The sequence below is a fragment of the Leuciscus leuciscus genome (genome assembly GCF_965113295.1).
Source record: "Leuciscus leuciscus genome assembly, chromosome: 20".
Lineage (NCBI taxonomy): Eukaryota > Metazoa > Chordata > Actinopteri > Cypriniformes > Leuciscidae > Leuciscus > Leuciscus leuciscus.
This window is the reverse complement of record NC_138744.1, coordinates 17324357-17346253: the sequence shown is the minus strand read 5'-3', so window position 1 is coordinate 17346253 and position 21897 is coordinate 17324357. Positions and strand designations below refer to the sequence as shown.

The following is a 21897-nucleotide window of genomic DNA, read 5'->3' as shown; positions in this document are numbered from 1 at the left end:
TTGCAAAATAAAAATAACAAAACAAATTTTTAAAAAATAAAAAACTCACAATTCTGCATAGGCCTACATTGCAGTTGCGATTCTGAGGGAAAAAGTCATTTTCCCCCTTAGAATTTGGCTTTGTAATTGCGAGTTTGGCCTATCTCACAAATCTGAGAAAAGAAGTAAGAATAAAGAGATAAAAAGTAGCAATTATATATACAGTATATATATATTCCGTGGCGGAAACAAGCTTCCATATTCAAAATATAGTAGGCTATTGTCGTAGGCTATATATAAAAAAAAAAACATTAAAAAAAAATAGGCCTTCTGTTATTACAAACCTTTTATCGTTCACAGAATTAGCCAGGCATATTTTCATTTCGTAATTGATGGATTTAAATGACATAGATTACAAGTGAGCACACACACAAAAACCCTCTGTCTTTAGTAGGAAGGCCGTAGGCAAAAAGAAGACTAAGCACAGCACCGGAGAGTGAAGTTTCTTCAACACCGTGTGACCAATGAGCAATAGAACCCGAGACATGACATCACTCTGGGCCTACAGCATTAGGCTTGTTTGAGATGCAAGGATGTTAGACACATTTCTAACCGGCACGCATCTCGCGCTGATCACCGGTGATCGGTTCTGCGCAGATTTTGCTCATCTCAAACAAGCCTATTATCAGAAGGCCCACTGCCCCGTCTACCACCCATTTTATCCGTTAGTTCTGAGGTTGCACGGTAGCCTAACAGAAAGACGTAATGAGTAATTTCTTATTTTACAATATTCTTTCTTGTCTTCTTCCCCACATGTGTTATGAGTAATGTGATAGCCTAGATATAGGCCTAGGGCTAGGCCTGCACTTAAAGCTAAAACTAAAACTAAAACACTGAAAAAGTTTAAACCGAAATTAACAATTGTAAAGTAGAAACGAAATAAAAATGAACTAAACTAGATTACAAATTTATCCTTTAATAAAATCAAAACTCGTTTCTACCGGAACACGATTTAAAACCCCCATGCCTCACCAAGTGCGTATGCAGTGCGTATTTTAATATCAACATTTGTATTTGTATTGTGTTTTTAGTAATTGTTGATTCGGTGTGTTTGAGTGCTCATTGTTACAATTACACAGCAAAACTTCAGTGACATTTTTATTTGTGCATGGTAGAAAGCAAATACTGATACTGACATAATAACACACTAAAAAAAAAAGGTTCTTCAGGGGTTCTTTGCGGTGGTTAAGGTGCTATATAGCACCACTACCATTTAAAGAACCTGTTAAGCCCAGTTTGGTTCTTCAGCGGTTCTTTGGGGTGGTTAAGGTGCTATATGGCACCATTACCATACAAAAAACCTGTTAAGCACCTACAGTTATTTAAAGGCTCTCTTAGTCTCTTAGTTTAGTTGGTGATAGGATTAGAAAAACGACATTAAAATATAGTGATTTTCCTGAATACAAGTCCCGCCTATATATATTCCAGGGCCCCCACACAAGACTTTTTGACCACAGAATTTTTTTTTAATAGGATTTTGAATCTTTTAAGCCACGATTTGGTAAGAAATTAATTATCCATCTTGTAAGTAATTGTCATTTAGGAGCATATTGACTCATCAATTGTAGTATCTGGCATGATAATGGGCCCTACTACCTCAAATGTAAAAAAAAACAAAAAACATAAATGGTTCTATATAGCACCATTTGACAAATGTGCTATAAAGCTTCTTAAGTGCCATATAGTACCAAAAGAGGTTCCCCTATTATTACGAGCCAAAGAACCACTGTTGGGTACTGTTGAGCACCATTTTTGTTGAAGCAATTATAAACAACCAAGGTGCTATATGGCACCTCTTATGGTTCTACATAGCACCATTTGACAAAGGTGCTGTATAGCACCTTTAAAGATAGGTGCTATATGGCACTTAAAGTGGTTCCCCTATGATTACAAGCCAATGAACCACTTTTAGTGCTATTTAGCACCATTTTAGTTTAGAGTGACACGATTGAGGAAGCAGGCTACACAGTGCACTCAGAGAAAACTACTACAAATGATGGCAGTGAAAGAGACTGTGAACGCATTGAATAGGATATCTTTAGTTAGTGAATAGCATAGGCTACTATTACACAGTAGTGATAACGTTAAGTGCACCAGAATAAAATATAATATTCAGAAATAAACAGTGTAGCTGACTTACAGATTCAGTTAACATCCACAAATGAATAAGCGCGACGAGCAGGCTACACAGTGAACTCAGAGAAAACGCTACTTTCCCCTAATTTCCACCAACTGTGGAACGGCTGCGGATCCGCGGCGGAGTCAATAGGTTTCCATTAAAGTCAATGTGTGTATTTTCACTGACTGCGGAACGGCTGCGTTCCGACTCCAGCGATCCTATTTTTGCCAGATGCCGGAGAGCTCCGCAGCAATTCAGCACTTATATTGGTTGATCATACGTGAATTTGCGAGATCTCGTGGGCCCTCGTGACTTCAGCTGTCAGTCATTTGTTCCGCAACAAATCCAGACCTGGTGGGTATTGGCGGAGCCGATCCGCGGCCATTCCGCGGTTGGTGGAATTCCGGGGTTAAGCTCCACTGCTTTCTTCGACCCTCTCTGTCTCTGGTCCTGCGCTGTGCTCACTCAGTGTGCGGTGTGAGAGGGGGAGTTGCCAGCACTGTGCTCACTCAGTGTCAGTGTGAGAGGGGGAGTTGCCAGTGCTGTGCTCACTCAGTGTCAGTGTGAGAGGGGGAGTGGCCAGTTCTGTGCTCACTCAGTGTGCAGTGTGAGAGGGGGAGTGGCCAGCACTGTGCTCACTCAGTGTCAGTGTGAGAGGGGGAGTGGCCAGTTCTGTGCTCACTCAGTGTCAGTGTGAGAGGGGGAGTGGCCAGTGCTGTGCTCACTCAGTGTGCAGTGTGAGAGGGGGAGTGGCCTCTAGTCCTGCGCTGTGCTCACTCAGTGTGCAGTGTGAGAGGGGGAGTTGCCAGTGCTGTGCTCACTCAGTGTCAGTGTGAGAGTGGGAGTGGCCTCTGGTCCTGCGCTGTGCTCACTCAGTGTGCAGTGTGAGAGGGGGAGTTGCCAGCGCTGTGCTCACTCAGTGTCAGTGTGAGAGGGGGAGTGGCCAGTGCTGTGCTCACTCAGTGTGCAGTGTGAGAGGGGGAGTTGCCAGCGCTGTGCTCACTCAGTGTCAGTGTGAGAGGGGGAGTGGCCAGTGCTGTGCTCACTCAGTGTGCAGTGTGAGAGGGGGAGTGGCCAGCTGTGCTCACTCATTGTCAGTGTGAGAGGGGGAGTGGCCTCTGGTCCTGCGCTGTGCTCACTCAGTGTCAGTGTGAGAGGGGGAGTGGCCTCTGGTCCTGCGCTGTGCTCACTCAGTGTGTGTGTGAGAGGGGGAGTGGCCTCTGGTCCTGCGCTGTGCTCACTCATTGTCAGTGTGAGAGGGGGAGTGGCCTCTGGTCCTGCGCTGTGCTCACTCAGTGTCAGTGTGCGGGGGAGTGGCCTCTGGTCCTGCGCTGTGCTCACTCAGTGTGTGTGTGAGAGGGGGAGTGGCCTCTGGTCCTGCGCTGTGCTCACTCATTGTCAGTGTGAGAGGGGGAGTGGCCTCTGGTCCTGCGCTGTGCTCACTCAGTGTCAGTGTGCGGGGGAGTGGCCTCTGGTCCTGCGCTGTGCTCACTCAAGGTGTGTTCGACATCGGCTGCGGCTGGATGTAACCGATCGGCGAGAGTAGCCGCGTGCAGGCAGGGAGGAAGCTAAGTTTGAGTCTGCGCAGTACGCTCAGCCATCAGGAAGTGAGGGCTTCTAATTTGCTTCACTTCTCTCCGTTGAAACCTATGGGGTCGCTGTGTCCAGTTTATATACGGTCTATGATCAAGTCGGACAAAATTTCTAACCGGCATGCACTGCTTCAAGTCAGCCGCCGATCGGTCTGCGCAGAGCTGCATGAAGTCGAACAAGCCTTCAGGGTCATTGTGAGAGGGGGAGTGGCCAGTGCTGTACTCACTCAGTGTTAGTGTGAGAGGGGGGGTGGCCAGCTGTGCTCACTCAGTGTCAGTGTGAGAGGGGGAGTGGCCTCTGGTCCTGCGCTATGCTCAGTCAGTGTGCAGTGTGAGAGGGGGAGTGGCCAGCGGCTAGAGCGGCAAAAGCCGATGTGTGCTTCTTTTACCGATATATTTAACAATATCTTTTGCATTTCTTATCCAAACAATGCCAAACTTGGCACTGCACTTACTCGTGCCCGTAGCAAGACACCTGTCATGTTTGAAATCCATCGGACTAACGGTTTTAGAGATATGCGAATAACAGATAGATAACACATTGGCTGATGCATCATCATCCAGCACATGCTAAACTTATATCCAAATGTTACAGTTTAAAAGTAAATCAACATGGTTCTTAAGTGGGCATCTTCTTCCACATTACCCTACTATGTACAAAGAGCATCACAATTCTGAGAGAAAAAAAACAAACATTTGCAGAAACAACTTTTGGATTTGAAATAAAAATAATGAATAAATGTTGTGTTTGTGGACAGCCGCAGATCAGTTCTAATAATTAAAGTAGTATTCCTGCACCATATTTGTAACAATTAAATGTAATCCTTTCAGTACAGTTAATCTATTCTCTGCTCTGCATGGCCAAGTAGCCTAGAAACAATTTTCTCAGCAATTTAGTTTTGATTCATTGCTCTAATTTAAACACAATTTAACACGGTTTTCACACACAATGTTACAGAAAAGTGCAAACAGAAAAGAACTGAGGGAGTGAGAGTGGTATAGTGGGATTTCAGAGATGATTGAGAGTTCGCACAACAAATGTATGAACAAATGGAAGCACAAATTCCTGCTAGAAGAAGTGGGTTGGCTGTGACCGGGAAAAATGGCAGAAGAGAAAGCCCCGCTTGGCATGAATCACTATGGCATCATAAGAAACAGTTTGCTGATGTCATAAGAGTATGCCATGCATTCCTCTACACTGCTACACAAACAATGGTGATAACATCAGAAAATTATTCAGTTCGGTTGCCAATCATTTCCATCCATCTGGAAGTAGCCCTTACATCCATGCATACAGAGACATTTTGTATTTATTTGAAACATCACAACCATCAGGTGCTAAAACAACTCAAAATCATGAACTAGATTTAAGTAGCCATTTTGATTAGCCAATTGATTTATTTAAAAAATAAAATAATGAATTCTCCCATTTTTAGGTGGGTCATTGTTGCAGGTATACAGTAGCAGGATTATTTACATCAGCCTTTGGACAGATGCTGTTGCTGTTGCTGTTGCCAGACATTAGTCATGACGTAGTTTAAAGATCTCTATAAAACTGTTTATCGATCCCACGTTATAGGTGTCCTTGCATTAATGTACTTAACACACACGCACAAAAATTGTTATGTAGGCCTACAATATACCTATTTTGTTCATGTGGTCTTGTTTATTTATATATCATTGCTAAAAACAACAGAGGTTGTTAAAAGGAAAAAAAAAAACATAAAAGGAAAAAGATAAAACATATTAACAAATCAAACATAACAGACATAACAGACACCAAATACCAAATAGAGTTAACCTGTTATAAGCTGCTAATGCTAAATGAGCTTTCAGCAAGTTCCTGAATAGGATTTAGCAGATCTAATAGATAGAGGCAGCTCATTCCAAAATCTCGGCCCCATAACTGCAAATGCGCGATCGCCTTTTTGAAGGCGATTTGTCCTTGGTACAACAAGAAGTTTTTGATTTTCTTTTTAATTTGTTGTATTGCAAAGCACAGAGAATCAGAAAATATGAGTACCATCATCTGCAAACAAATAATGCCATAGAGCTTTTCACAGAACTAACTACAAATATGGATGACCTACGACTGTGACTTTCAGATTTCAGATTGTGACTTTCAAGATGTGTCTCAGATCCACCTTGACCTGAAGGAGTGTCCTCGGACCTAGGGAAAAAATCTGAAAAACAGCTCCAAATATTATAGAAATAATATAAGGCAAATATTACACATTCTGCAAAACAAAATATTATACTGGTAATATGATTTTTATAGCTCATTGTGTAATAACCTAAGAGGTACATCAATATTCTAATCTTGATAGTAATATCATTAGTATGTATCCCACTACCACAACAGCAATACTGAACACAAACAGGCACTTACCTTCTTACAATTTTTTCCCAAAAAACCCAAATTGTAACAGACAGGATGGTAACAAACACAACCACACTCCCCACAATTACACCAATTAGCCAGTTGGGAGAAATTGCTGGAACAAAACATGACAAGCGAGAGGTGTGCATATAGCACATGATAAAGACAAACTCAAATGGTGGATTTTATAAGAAATTAAAAAAGTTTATATTGGTTACCGTCTTTGTCTTCTGAAAAAGTGTGATTTCCTGGGATGGAGTCATGTGTAGCTTGATATTTTACTTTAAACAAACACACACAAATGCACACCTTATTTATACTGAAAAACAAAAAGGAGCTATGCTACTCAGTTACAATTTATTATCACTGCACAATGCATCTTTTCCATATAGTGAAAGTGAATGGTTACAAAGACTGTCATTCTGCCTAACATCTCCTTTCATGTTCAACTAAAGAAATAAAATCATACTGTTCCAAAACATCATAAGGGTAAGTAAACGATTTATCAGCTATCAGTTTTGGGTGAACTAATCCTCTAATAAACAGGCCTAAGATGTTTTATAGACTACTAGAGCATTTATGGTGTGATGCCTTGTGGTGCTTACCTGTATAATTGATAATACAGTGAAACTGTTAACAGAACAAAAATAATTAGAACCTGTATGATATTGGAGTCTATGCACTGCATTTATTTACTCAGCATGTATCTTATTCTTATAATATAATAGTATTCTTATAATCTTATTATTATAATACACTCAGACAGATTTGTTGCTATTACCTGAATGTTGTCACAGTGGATTTGCCATTGAAGGCTTGCACAAGTGCTCAGTGTCAGGTTCTGAGGAGTCACAGCCACAACAGATCCTAACTTCTTCCCATCAATATTAGTTGAGTCAACAATAAACGTTCCATTCTATGCACAAATGAAAAATGGAATGATTACCAAAAATAAAAATAAAAATTAAATAGCCTATATTTGTAATATATTAATTTGTCTTTTAATTGAAACAAAACAAAAAGACGTGCTTACCGTATCATACCATCCATGTTCGCAATGGTGATCTCTCAGGTAAACTGTCATGTTCTGAGGCACCTGGTATGTAAATCCCTTGGAGGTAAGCATGTTCTCACATTTAAGTATTTTCTGCATTGTGGGACATTCTGAAAAACGCAAAACACAATGCCATAGGTTACAAACTGTAAAAGGTCTGTAGGCTATATGCACATTTTTTAAATCACATAGGCCTATAGAAAGTTTAAATCTGGGTAAACACCAATCCAGGCATCTCCATCTTTGCTGTCGCTTTACAGTGGCCAAGGATTAAAGTTCTGCTACACACAGCTTTCAAGAATAGTGTAAAAAGTCCCTATTATAAACCGCAAGTTAGATGCCCAACAAGAGAGTCAATACATTTCCAAATTAAACTATATTGATACTGGACAAATACTTGAAATACTTGAAGAGTTTACGCTTAAAAAAAAAGGTTATTAGGCTATAAATGATGTTGGCATGTCACTACATCTGCAAGTTTCTTTCGCAATGTCTTACCGTTCAGTTTTTTGAAAGCCAGATGTCCCGCACATAGTAACATCAGTATAAAAATCACGTCCCTCATACTTGTTGTCAGAGACGGATTGCAACTTCAAACGGACTAGCCTACTCCAAGTGCTATAAGTAGGCTACTCCCTCACTCCCTCCCTCCCTCCCTCTCTACCTCTCTACCTCCCTCTCTCCCTCTCTACCTCTGTCCCTCCCTCTCTCTCTCCCTCTCTCTGCGTGGGCGTTTGCGGAGTGCAGTGTAAATCTTCAATGGTCAGTTTACTTGCTGTTTCTCTCACTGTTTTTACATTGCTTTGATTTGAGTTCCTCAGACCTTTTTAAGTGTATTTTATCTATTGGGTTACCAAAATCAATTTTTAAAAGCTTTTGTATCAATTGAAATGTATCATTTAATTTTAGTTTAAAAATAAAGACATATTTTTTTTTCAGTTGTCCCTCATGACATTCTATGAAAGTGTACTTGTAGAAAAAACTTTAGAAAAAAAAGTCCATACATTTTGCCATTCCCATAAATGTATCTGTGCTTTCATGTTTTCAAAATTCATGATAATTCATTAAAATCACATTTAGTTCCGTACCTCAGTAATCCCTCAACCCTGTTACACACATCATTCTCCCCCCATAAAAATAATTAACCGATCCTTGACATCAAAAACAGGAAGTAACATCATAGAAGTCTTCTGGCCAACATTGTGTGCAGAGCAGACACAGGCAAGTTACCACCTTCTTTTAAAGCTATTTATACTGTGGTTGTCGAGCTCATTGAATCCCATGCGCTCAAAAAAAAAACAACAACAAAAAAAAACTGACAACACACACACACACACACACACACACACACACACACACACACACACACACACACACACACACACACACACACACACACACACACACACACACACACACACACATTAAAAAAGCACACACACATTAAAAAAAGCACACAAATTATATGTTGGTTGCAACACTATCTCACGACCAATTCGTACGAATTCGTACGAATGATAAAAAGATGGCTAAATCGTACGAATTCGTACGACCTCACTCGTACGAATTTGTACGATTTGTCTAAACCCATGTGATGGGTAGGTTTAGGGGCGGGGTCAGGGATAGGTCATTCTTATGAATTCATACGAATTGGGCAATTCGTAAAATATGTACGATTTTGCAAAAATCTTCGACTTCGTACGAGTGAGGTCGTATGAATTCGTACGAATTAGCCACCTCGTAGAATTTATACGTTTTATTTTGATGACCTATTCAGTCAGTTTATAATGTATATAATAGGCCTACTATGTTATTGTTGTTTGTCCTGCAGTCGGGTTAATAAAAGACTGTTGTCTTTCTTTTATAATGAAATACAGTGCTTATAGAAAATCTTACAGTTAGGTTTTGAGTAAAAAACAACTATTTATCCCGTTACCATCTTCAACCCTGTTACTATAGTCTCAACCCCGTCACACATTTTACGCATTCACGTAAGTTTCTTTTTTGCTAGTTTCAGCCCAACGCAGTTATCATTTTCACCTCCTGCGCCACGTTGTTTAATAATAGCAAATGCATTTGCGCCAATGGGCGTGCTGGTCTGAAAACGAGGTGTGTTCAGTGTGTGTGTCTGTCTGTTTGTGTACGCACGCTTTTGTGTGTGTGTGTGTGTGTGTGTGTGTGTGTGTGTGTGTGTGTGTGTGTGTGTGTGTGTGTGTGTGTGTGTGTGTGTGTGTGTGTGTGTGTGTGTGTGTAGTATCCTGGTATTCCCTACATTGTGGGGACATGTCTCCACATGAATAATAATATTATTAGCAGAAAATATTTTGTAAAAACAAAGATAATAACAGCACTGTAAGTGCATTTCAGCCTGTCAACCTTCATCAAAACATGACATCTCAAACATACAGTAGTAGTACATTAAAGTTTTTTTTTGTGCTTGACGGACTTGTTTTGCTGTTGCACCCGCGTCTCGCAGATGAAACGGCATTCTACAAACGCTGCGCTCAAGTTAAACGAAGTCCAATTTGCGTCTCATTACCTTGTGTTATTTCCCATTCCACTGCCACAGACGCATCCTTTATGAACAGCCGATTAGGATGGTCCTTCATTGAGCGCGTCATAGGACAGCGGTTAATCGCCTCATCAACTTCTTAACGCCTTACTTAATGAGAAAAGAGCTAGGAGAAAATAAAAGTGGTGTGATTTTTTTTTTTTTATCTCTGGCACATGAGTGGCTGAAGTAATTCAATGCTCAAAAGCAATGCTCTTTCCTGCATGATATTTTGTTATACGATAGCTGAGGTGACACATAAGGTGATCTTACTGGTATGCGATTGGCTCCAGCAGCAGTAAAGGCATCCTTCCTTTCTAGACAGTTTTTGATTCTTGGTAACCTACAGCTGTAACCTTTGAGAAGAGCTTGAACTTCATGAGCCCTTCTCTACAATGCAGTAATGTTTGTCTGTCTCTATTACTGTGCTGAGTAAATGTCTTTGAAATCCCTTTCATACATGCTGAAGAATACATGTGGGGTCATGGAAGTAGTAGCCTACTATGTCCCTAAAAGGTCAAATTTTGGTAACATTTAACAACTGCTGGTAAACTCAAACTTTAATGTAAAATGTTACCTTGTCAAATTGCTAAATGAGCTTGAAAGTTTGCATTTGAGATCAAATTCAGTGTTCAGATATGGAGAACTGATTGACACAGGGTATTTTGTATTGACAGGGTGTTAAATGAGCTGGAGACCTCAAAGACCACTTCAATGTCAGACAAACCCACCGTGTGCATACTTGTGAACTCAGCTGACTGACAGATGACAATAAGTTACAGACTTGACTCACTAACATATAAAATGTGCCATCACCAGTCAATACACCATCACAGTTCTGCTCTTGTCTTCTAAGCTGCTGAACTACTTTGTAAATATTATCTCTGCTGTATAGAGAAATAAAGCAGCTACTTATCAAATTGTTTTTAGAATTGTTTTACTAGAAATCCCCCATCAAGAATCTAAACATAGACAGCAGGGGTTTTGAGTGCTTTCAAGACCATTATAAAGTGTATAGTGATGCAGTGCATAATGCTTTCACCTAAGATGCAAACCTTATAAATCTGTAGCAGTGCCAGTTTCACTTCAACATTGATATAAATCAGTTGCTACAGTAGCCTACAGACTAGCGGGAAGTACCCATGTAAAAAAGAGGAGTACTTTATCTGCAGATGACAGAGGGACCATTTCAATTCAACCCCTCCAACTTTAATCAAATTAGGTTAATGTATTTTCACAACATTAGTTATTTGTTTGTTTATTTTTTAACACATGTTTATTGAGTCCATGTTTGAAGCAGTGTCAATGCTGAGTGGATTTAACTACTGCATTAGATGTGATCATGTGTACTCACTGGCACAGCATTTCATTTCATTTCATTTAGTGTTCACAGCAGTAGTTAAAAAAAATTTAAAACTTAAAAAAAAAAATGTAACCCGGGTTGTACAGTTTGCTCCCGCACTCCAAAGCCACAGTGCTGGTTTGTCCAACACATCCCACAGATGAGTTTATGCTCACTAAGTGCCATGCTACTCACCTTATCCCACAAACCGACTGGACCACTAAATAAATATATTAATAATACAAATAATATAATTAATAATTTAAATTAAATACATATTAAGTTAAAGAGTAATTTATTTATTTTTATTTATGATTAAAAAAAATTCAGTACACATTATTTTAGCCTATGTGCACATTATAGGCAGACACGTCGTATTTATATAGTAATATGGTTCTAGAATTTATAACTAAATAGGTTAGTGTACAATTCATAATTATAATTTAATTAAAAAGACAAACACAGAATCCTCCCCGCTATAAAGCCCTGACATGCTAAATGTAGCCAACACAAATAGAATATTTAAACAATGAAAATGATTTAATAAAAAGATGCCTCTTGGAGTAAAAGCAATGAATGGCTGAAGATAAAACGTGCAGGAGCAATGGATGTAACTTCTCCATGGCTAAAAAGCCGCATTGTGGATGTGTTGTATGGCTGGGCGATAAATCGATTTGATCAATTAACTCTGTGTAGTTTATGTCGACTTGTTTGAATGAAAATCGGTTTTCTCTTTAACATCCGCCGACGCTCTCCTGTTATGTGGGCTCTCGGAGTTCCGAACGGGCTTAGCGTTTGCCATAGAGATACACAAACAACATGGCAAATGAACAAGACCGCGGCAGCACAAGCACACCCGCCAAAAACATTTACAAACCTAATCCGCAGGACTTCCAACTCTCACGAATTCACCGTGGGACTCACGCAATTGTCACTTTTTACACGCTCTCACGCCACACATCCATTTTCTCACGCAGAGAAAAATCGCGATGCAAAGAGGACATTGACACCGACAGACAAGACAGAGATTCTGTCAATTTAATTATACAAAATTCAAACAATAAACACCGTTTTGGCGCTTGTAAATCTCACGTGACAGATCTCAGTTCAAGCGAACCGATCATCTGTTAGCCTACTCTTTACAACTAGTTAATAAACACGAATATAGGTAGCCTAATTTGAAAGATACAGTTCCACTTACCGAAATGTAATAAAATCGTTTGATTAGAGTTTTTCAACTGCGGAAAGAGGTCCATAAGACAGCTGGAGAACAATGTCATGTAATGTTACATTTACCTCAGGAAAGCCATTTAAAGGGCCCCTATTATGGATTTATGAAAATGACCTTTCATGTTGTGTGTAACGGCTCTAAGTGAATGAAAACATCCTGCAAAGTTTTTAATCTGAAAGTGCACCGTATATAAAGTTATTGTCTTTCAAAAGTAAGAGTTGACTCTGAGTCAATTAAATTAATTGTTTTTCAAATGAGACATAAGCCGTTTCTGTCACGGGGACACACAGGAAGGTAGGTAGATCCAAATGCAGTATGAAAATAGTTGTTTATTGAAGTGTAATCCATCTCATAGTCATCCAGGCAAGGTTCAAAATCCATGATAGCAATCCAAAATACACAATAAACAAAACAAGAAACAGGTAGAACGCAGACCAGAAGTGTAGTGACAATATTTGACGACTCCATGACAAGGATTAAAACAGACAGGGTATTTATACACAGAAACTAAACAATGTAATGGAAAACAGCTGCGTGCAATGATGAGTGATGAGAACAGACAAAGGATCGTGGGAAATGCAGTTCCAGAATTAATGGTGACAGTAAGGGAGAGAGACCTCTGGTGGACACCCGGGGAAACACAAACCAGACACTGTGACAGTTTCGCTGTGACGTCAAGACGAAACATTAGCATATTGCCCGCCCACTTATTGCACGCAGACACCAGGGAAAACTTGAACCTCAAACTGGCAGCTTATTCCTGTGGATACTGGATGGCATCATGTCGAGAAGACGCTGTGCTCTATAATGTGAATGTAAAGCCAGTTTTTTTTTTTTTCACTGCCCAAGGACGAGCATGTGAAGAATCAGTGGTTAAAATTAATCTTTACCACGATATCACTGCAGTATAATCCTAAACTTTTCCTGTGTTCCCTTTATTTCACTGACGACTGCTTCTCAAATCTCTGAGTTCAATACAGGATTTGCAAACCGCTTGCTCTTGAAAGATGGTGTTCAAAATACTTAGTTTTGAGTTTAATATTGTGTAGGTCTCCTGCTAACTGGCTAACTCACGTTATCACTGTCTTACTGAAATACTTCTGCTTATCAGTTTGTGGGCCACTATTACCTATAACTGTGTCTATTAATGCAGATTGTCTGTCGTTCTCACTACTTTGAGGAAAGATTAATCATGGAGCAAGATTTGTTTTGCCAACCTTTGTTACATCAGTCATTCACGCTAGAGCTCGCTAATGTAGGCTATACATTGCATACTGATACAGTGTCCACATGTTCACCACAATATATTACAAAAATACTCTAAATTAAATAAATTAGTACAAGTAATAATCGGTTTGTTGATGGACATGCACTTGTTAATGCTAATGATGAGGAATTACAGTTGCAACATCTCATAATGTACCTCAAACTGAGTAGTGTATCGCTCAAGTCGTCCTTGTGATGGAGGTTTGGGTTGAAGAACTAGTTCTTCCAGTGTTTCATCATCGGACTCGCGCTCGCATTGATATGATAAAATCGACGTCATTGTTTGTTACTGTGTTTAGTTTATGGTGTAGGAAGCCTCAGGACAGCTGACGTTGTTATGGCAATTGCCGTTTTTGTTTTCTACGCAGTAAACCAATCACAACAGACTGAGCTGTCTGGCCAATCAGAGCAGAGTAGCTCGTGGAAAGGAGGGATTTAGAGAGATTGATTCATTTGACGAGTCGTTTGAGAATCATTGAAAAATGTGGTGATGTGCAAATTTATATTATGAGGAAATTAAACACTTTTTTGACCTTTGATGCATGTAAACCTGTTAGGAGACTCCAAAACAACATTAGGAAACTTTAAAATAGCATAATAGGGGCACTTTAATGTGTTGAAATGAGATTTAGTGGCATCTATGAACAAGAGGAAAATTAAATTTGAGGGGTACATCTTACGTATCCCATCATATTATATTCACTCTCGTCAAAACCCCTGTTTCTCTCTCACACTGCTTTTGGCGGTCTATAAAAATATGCCTTTGCCACACAAAAACTTCTTTCCAAATCAGCATGTTAGTAGTACTACTTCTCAAATCTCAGAAATCACATGCCAGTTTTAACATTGACACCTCACCTCATCAAACTACTGCAGCCAGTCAAGTCAAGAAAAACTTTGTTTTTCAATCACCGGAAATGACTTTCTAAAGTTCTCTGCATCCAACGATAACAAAGCATCATACCACAACAGTCAAATGCAAAAACGTGTTAGTTGTGTGATTTGCATAAAGTGAATAAAATATGACATTATACATTATAGTATATTGAACATACATAGTACATAAACTATGGACAAAATTTACAGAAAGTTAATGTGTGTGTGCTGTCCAGGTGTTCCCTATGTTGTGGGGACAAAATGTCCCCATAAGGATATTTATACCCATGATTTTTGGATCTTATGTGGACATTTTTTTGGTCCCGATAAGAAAATTATCACTAAACTGTGTTTTTTTATGTAAAAAAGATGGTTTTCTGTGAGGGTTGTGTTTAAGGGTAGGGGTAGGGTTAGGGAATATAATTTACAGTTTACACATTATAAAAATCATTATGTCGATGGAAAGACCTCATAAACATGGAAACACAACGTGTGTGCGTGTGTTGTATGTGTCTACAGTTTACACCATCGGAGTGAGGACAAAGTGAGGATCTTTTGGCCAGTGGTTAAGACTTGTTTTTAAGGTTAAGGTTAGGGTAAGGGTTAGGCACTTAGTAGAGGCTAGGGATTGCATTTTATCGTTTATCGTTAATGTCCTCTCACAGAAATAGTCATACAAACATGTGTCTGTGGTTTAGGTAGGCTATACCCTGTTATGGGCTCAAAATGTCTCCACAAGATGGCAATATCTGAAATCCTTGTCCTTGTGGGGACATTTTTATTATAATTTTTTTGGTCCCCATTAGGAAAACAGTTTAATCATACTAAGTGATGTTTTTTGAAAAGGTAAAAATCCAGATAGTTTTCTGTGATGGGTAGGTTTAGAGATAAGGGACATAATCTACAGTTTGTACAGTATAAAAATAATTATGTCTATGAAAAGTCAGCATAAAATATGAAAACCGTGTGTGTGTGTGTGCAGTGGCGTCATGCCCATTCAAAGTGAGGGGGCACGTGCCCCCTCAGATTTTTCCTCCCTGATAATTTTTTTGTCACAACTTTATTCCTATTATGCTCCATAATATACCAGAGTCTATAACGACTCAAATGTATTCTTCTGGATGTGTAATAAATCGGTCAGCAATGCATCAGCCCGCCCCTTTTTCCTAATATGGTGTCTGTGTATATCAAATCTAGAGCGCTCTAGAATCTTTGCTGTGTATGTTCAAGCAACTCACTCGTCTCGCACGTTGAGCTGGCAATGTTTTACAGATGGTCTTGAAGTGGTAAGTGGGCAAAGCAACAAATCGGCATTGAATTAGTTATCGGATGATATTAAAAGGTAGTGGGATTATTTGTGGTTGACCTGGAAATTTTAACTTGATCAAAAAGTTATGGATTTGATATTAGCTGCGAATTCAGAGCATTAACTTAAGTTGTGTCAGTGTAACGTTATCGATAGCTAGCCTAGTCTAACCGTAAACTAGTTGGCTAACGTTACTGCCATACAAAGCCATAGTAACGTCATCTGATCGGTTTTGATTACTTTTTTTACATTTCTGTCAAATATTAACCATTTTCAAATAAATGGGTAGTGTTAACCTTATTCAGCACTGAAATCTGTCAAACTTCTTTCAAAGTCCTTCATCACATATTAATATTAAAATAACTTAATTTCAGAGCACCACAAAGTCAGACCTCAGCACCTTTATGTACCTTTAATGTAAGATCGTTCTTAGGTCACATACCAATTATCATAACATAAAAACTGCAATGGTATTGTTTTTAAAATCATGTGTAGTAGGCCTAAGTGTACAGTAAGTGTGTGTGTAAACATGCTTTAATAAAGTAGACTTCAAAAGCTTTTGAATTTGAGCTTACAGTTCTTTCATCAACCTGTCTTTACATAAACTTACAAAATAGATACTTTAACTTAGTCCTCAGATAGAGGAGGGTTGCTGCTAGCTCCGTTAAGGTATTTCTGTCCCTCCCAAACTGCATTGAAATGGTATGTTTAGCAGCCAGAATTAAAAAAATGTCAGGGGGAGAAACCCCCTGACCCTCCTAACATGATCCATATCACCCGTCAGAAAACAATTGCAACGTCTCAGATTGTGCCCCCCCAGAATTTTGGCATGCATGACGCCCCTGTGTGTGTGTGTGTGTGTGTGTGTGTACGTGGGTGTGTGCGCATGGGTGTGGGTGTGTGCGCATGGGTGTGTGTGTTTGACAGTGTTTGGCAGCAGATAAGTCAAGTCACTTATCCAAATCCATTAGCCTTAATCCCTCTAGAGAGTACTACAGTCTTCTCGATTTAACAGTATTTAAGGATTGATGATACACACTAACCTCTCAAAGGAGACTAAGCACTGCTGCCTTAAAGGGATCATTACAGATTTGTAAATGATTTTTGTATGTTCCTTGAGGTTCACTTTTAATGTAATTTTTTTTTCATATTACAGTTTTTTTTCCAACTGCTTACACACATTCTCAAAACTTTGCCTCTTTTTTTTCAAAACTTTACACACAAATCCAAGAATTGCACCTGAATTGCACACACAAAATGCTAAATGCCTCGCATCTCTTGCAAAATGAAGCACTGCATTCAAAATATCACAAACACATCTCAAAAGCAAACATTTGTCTTGCGTTGCAAACACCTTTGCCATGATATTACATTTTGGATATATCATACACACAGTTATTCAAAACCTAAAGCTCTTCTTTCATGAGCTTCTTTGCACATTTCAGTACAAGATTGAAAGTATTTGGCTGATATTTGTTGAAAAATTCACGATAAACACGAAAGCAAGATTGAAACCAAACAAAACATTTTTTTACTGCAAACCTTTGGCCGATTTATAGGCCTATTCTAAAGCCATGATTGGTTGGTGTTAAGTAAAGCAATTAGTGTTTGCACATGTGAGGAGTTAGTGTGAGGCATTGATGAATTAGTGTGGCATTTTGATAGGTTGTGTTTGAAAAAGGAAATCAAGATACTTCCTGTTAGATTTTTGTGTGTTACATAGAGAATTGTGTTGTGGTTTGCAAAAAGTGTTTTATGAAATCGAAGGCCAATGACCACATCCGACGAGATTAAGTGCGCATTCGATCAATTTACTATCCTATGAGGCCACAGGAGGGGATTTATGAATGGAAGTGAAGCGATGCGACTGAGGCTCGTAGGTAGGTCACGTGACAAAAACAACTAACAACTGGATGTAGTATGTCCGAATTTCATTCATACGACATGTATGTAACAGGCCATGTCACAGAAGAAAATCCAGAAATGTAAGCAATCTTTGCGTACTGAACCATGATAGATATATGGCTTGTATTACAGAAGGTGTCTGATGTCGTTCTTTAATCACAGTATCTATCTCACAGAGTCTCTTACTTTTACCACATATTTGAATACAGATTAAGGATAATGTCATGTTTGCAATGAGACAACAAGCTTTTGTTTACACTTGTAGATTCGAATTTCAAAGTCAGAACAGATTTTTTATTTTTCTCAGTTTCTTCAGTTTTCTCAAATTTCTTTTAAGTGTTAGACATCACATAAGAAATAGAAGTACAAACATGCAAATAGATACAAATAACTTGAAAATAAATAGAAATGTTATCACTAAATGTACAGCTCCATTAGTATAAACAGTGTAGTGCATGTGAATATTTAAAGTCAACGAGATTTATATATATATATTTTTTTTTTTTTAAGTCAGTGAAGAAGTAGGCTACATGTCACGGATCTATGAGAGAGAACTCAAGTGCAGAATGAGTGTTAACAGGTTTTATTGACAAGACTAGAGATGGTGGGTGAAGAGGTGATAACGGTCCAAACAGTAGGCAGGGGACAAAGCCAGCTGAGAGAGTGGCCACTGAGACCAGCCCAAGGTGAACAGACTGGTGTTCTGTGGTAGATGTGCAACACAAGGCCAATGGATGCAGCAAGAGTTAGACATGATCATACAGCACACGTAGATGGACTCACAGGGCACAATCAGTCACTGCACCAGTCTCGCTGCTTGGTAGAGAGAGAGGAAGCAGCCAGAGAAGCTCAGCTTGCAGGGCTGGAACACAGAAGACACAAGACAAGGTATCCAGCCACTATCCACAACTGGAACCATGAGCAAGAAGTAACCGGTAGCACAACACACTCAGTGACAACGAACTTGCAAAACATGGGTGACAATACTCAGACAAGAAACAGGTGAACACACTCACACAAACGAGCAGCTGAGAACACGAAGAAAGGGTGAGCAAACTTAGACAAGGAACAGGTGAGCACACTCAGACAAACGAAGACTAATCAATGACTAAACGAGGGCCTGGCAATTGGAAACAAGGAGGCATGAACAGAGGAGCACATGGCCAACATGAACATGGCCAACATGAACAGAGGAGCACATGGCCAACATGAACATGGCCAACATGAACAGAGGAGCACATGGCCAACATGAACATGGCAAACATGAACAGAGGAGCACGTGGCCAATACAAAGAAAGACAGAGCCATTTGTTCAAGCACAACACAAACAAAGCATTAAACAAAGACAAGACTGGCATAATTGTCAGAGGAGAACCCTGAAACTACAGATGTGTTCTTATATATAGAGCATCATGTAAGAATGGCTGAAATTGATTGTGGTCTTATTTAAACAGGCTTCTCATTATTTTACCACACTTTTGTTGTCCAAGTTGGCATTACTTCCAGCATACAGAAGCTTACATAGCCAGCCAGTTGAACATCCCTCCTCAGATATGTTGTTCACCACTGGCACAACCTACACTAAGACCCAACACTAATATATCTGATATGGATTTTTTTTCAGTGCACATGCATAAATAACCAAGAATTCGCCCTGTCAGATATTTCCTCATTCATTATCTCTAGACATCTAGCATACCACACTGTGGATCAGCATCTAAAACAAAATGGGAGTGCAGATGTCTTGTCCAGAGATCTCTTTTCTTAAACAGTCATTGCAAGCAAATTCTCCTTTTTGCTTTGATGCTTTTCATAAGAGGGAATGGAAAATCATACGGACTTCATTTGAGCCATTGTTCAGGCAAATTCACCACCAAATTTATAAGAAACAAATTGAACAAACTGATTTATCATCATATTGCAATCTTGGTTGATGTCTTAGTAGGAAAATGTAAAAAAAAAAAATTCTTTTCTTTTTTCTATTTAAAGAGAAAATATATATCTCATGCTTTTATTGAATTTTATTTTCTCATGCATCGTATATATCTCATGCTTTTAAGTTATGCACTGAAAAAGTGATTTTACATAACAGAGTCCACAAGACAAAATAATAGCTGCATTTACACAACCAGTTCAAATTCTTGTTATCTGGAAAATAAAAATTTGTAGGCCTATGTTTTGTGATATTGACCAGATACTCATGGTTTGATATAGGCCTGAGCTGAGCAGTTAAACTGCGCACTGTTCTTCAGAAAATACTTCAGCTAACCCTTTCCAACAGTGATATTGAGATCCAAAGGCCTCACAACTTACTACAAAAGGTGCCTGCAAATGAAATACTCATTGATGACGATTTGAAGGCAAAAGCGGGACGTTTAAGTTTACTTCACTATATTACAATTAAATCCTAATCTAATCATGACAAACTATATATTGTTGGAAAGGTCTAAGACTCCTAAATAGATATTTTACGACTGTTTTTTGTTATAAATTATGTAGGAACAGAAATAGATGAATTTATAATAAGAGTGCACCTCAAAAAATCTACATAACAATAATTGAAACGTTGGTTTTCATGCTAAAATTTCATAAGAAAACATAATCTAGTATTTTTCAATAAAAAATTATAAAATAATATTATCTTCTAAAAAGTATAATATTTATATTATCCTCTAAAATATTTTTTTTTAATCGCCTTTTTTTATTACATTACATATTTTAGTAGTTATCATAAATTAGGTATCATTTGAAAGCTTACGATCTCAGAATTCACCCTGTGAAAACTGTTTTGAAATTGGACATTGTGTTACCATAGAAACGGTACTCTAAATTATTTCATCAGGCTCCTCCCCTTTTGGGCATCATTATGTTTCATAATTTATGATCAAAATATTTTCTAATCTTGACAAAACACATTTTTTGAAGTGCTTTCACTTCAGCAATAATCTGCTATTTTTTCCCTTTAAAACAAGACCAAACTTAGGTCTATACTCCAAAGCATTCTTGAATTACAACCATTTAAGCTTGAATAGTGCATTTTAATGTCCATTCTCAAAAAGGGGGGTGACAGTTAAGGGGTTAAATTTGCCTTTTCAAATTATGTTTGGCGCAATATAGGCTATTAGTGTCACGGGGACACACAGGAAAATAGGTAGATCCAAAAGCAGTATGGCAGTAATGATTTATTAAAGTATAATCCAACTCATCGTCATCCAGGCAAGGTTCAAACTCCATGTTAGCAATACAAATACAAATAAACAAAACAAGAAACAGGCAGAAACACAGACCTCTGACGTGTGGTGACAATAAAACAATGACTCCGTGACAAGGACTAAAACAGACAGGGTATTTATTCACAGACACTAACAATGTGATAGGGAACAGCTGAGTGCAATCACGAGTGATGAGAACAACAAAGGATTATGGGAAATGCAGTTCCAGAGTGAATAGTGACAGTATCGGGAAGAGACCTCTAGTGGACACCCGGGGAAACAAACCAGACACTGTGACATAACCCCCCTTCTACGGAGCGGCTACCAGACGCTCCAAGACCCACAAAAAAAACAACCAGAACAGGAGTCCAGGAGGGAGGTGGAACGGTGGAGGACCAGGGGGAGAGATGGGGGCCCAGGTCCATGGAAGGGAACAGAAACAGGGGGTGATGGCTTAGCCGGAGGCTAGGGCGAAGCAGACGACCCATCGGGCGGCCAGGGCGAAGCAGACGATCCATCGGGCGACCAGGGCGGAGACTTTCCCTCGGGCGGCCAGGGCGGAGCAGACAGTCCATCGGGCAGCCAGGGCGAAGACTTTCCCTCGGGCGGCCAGGCTGGAGCAAACAGTCCATCGGGCAGCCAGGGCGGAGACGACCCTTCGGGCTCCAGGGCGGAGCAGACAGTCCATCGGGCGGCCACGGCGGAGACGACCCCTCGGGCGGCCACGGAACAGGAACAGACACCGGCTCAGGAACAGATACAGACACCGGCTCAGGAACAGATACAGACACAGGCTCAGGAACAGATACAGACACCGGCTCAGGAACAGATACAGACACCGGCTCAGGCACAGGAACAGACACCGGCTCAGGCACAGGAACAGACACAGACACCAGCTCAGGAACAGGAACGGACACCTGCCCAGGAACAGACACTGGCTCAGGAATAAACATCGGCTCAGAAACAAACACCAGCTCAGGAACAGACACCGACTCAGGCTCAGGAAAGAACACAGGCTCGACGA

The 21897-nt window shown here is 39.6% G+C and overlaps 2 protein-coding genes and 1 long non-coding RNA gene across 7 annotated transcripts in view; 1 reads left to right on the top strand and 2 right to left on the bottom strand.

The window, feature by feature from the left end:
• Positions 1 to 21897, top strand: part of LOC309483821 — a 172667-nt gene that overhangs the window by 127027 nt on the left and 23743 nt on the right. The gene's annotated exons all lie outside the window — the stretch shown is intronic.
• The window catches only part of LOC309483810 (uncharacterized protein), a 107535-nt gene that overhangs the window by 71947 nt on the left and 13691 nt on the right, over positions 1 to 21897 (bottom strand). The window lies entirely within an intron of this gene.
• On the bottom strand, positions 3535 to 8114 carry LOC309483814 (uncharacterized protein). The gene is made up of 9 exons (XM_082149851.1): positions 7877 to 8114; positions 7683 to 7816; positions 7164 to 7294; positions 6912 to 7046; positions 6736 to 6760; positions 6349 to 6411; positions 6140 to 6245; positions 3628 to 5933; positions 3535 to 3578 (listed from the first exon to the last, which is right to left on the bottom strand). The coding sequence occupies exons 2-8, from the start codon at positions 7747 to 7749 to the stop codon at positions 5921 to 5923; spliced, it is 540 nt and encodes a 179-aa protein (XP_082005977.1). The 5' UTR covers positions 7750 to 7816; positions 7877 to 8114; the 3' UTR covers positions 3535 to 3578; positions 3628 to 5920.

Bases quoted from the DNA above. Each gene is read 5' to 3' on its own strand.
- LOC309483814 (XM_082149851.1), bottom strand. From the start codon at position 7,749: ATGAGGGACGTGATTTTTATACTGATGTTACTATGTGCGGGACATCTG. The intron at 7,295-7,682 runs GTAAGACATTGC...TGCGTTTTTCAG, and splicing joins GGCTTTCAAAAAACTGAACG to AATGTCCCACAATGCAGAAA. The intron at 6,246-6,348 runs GTAACCAATATA...GTTTTGTTCCAG, and splicing joins TTTTTCAGAAGACAAAGACG to CAATTTCTCCCAACTGGCTA.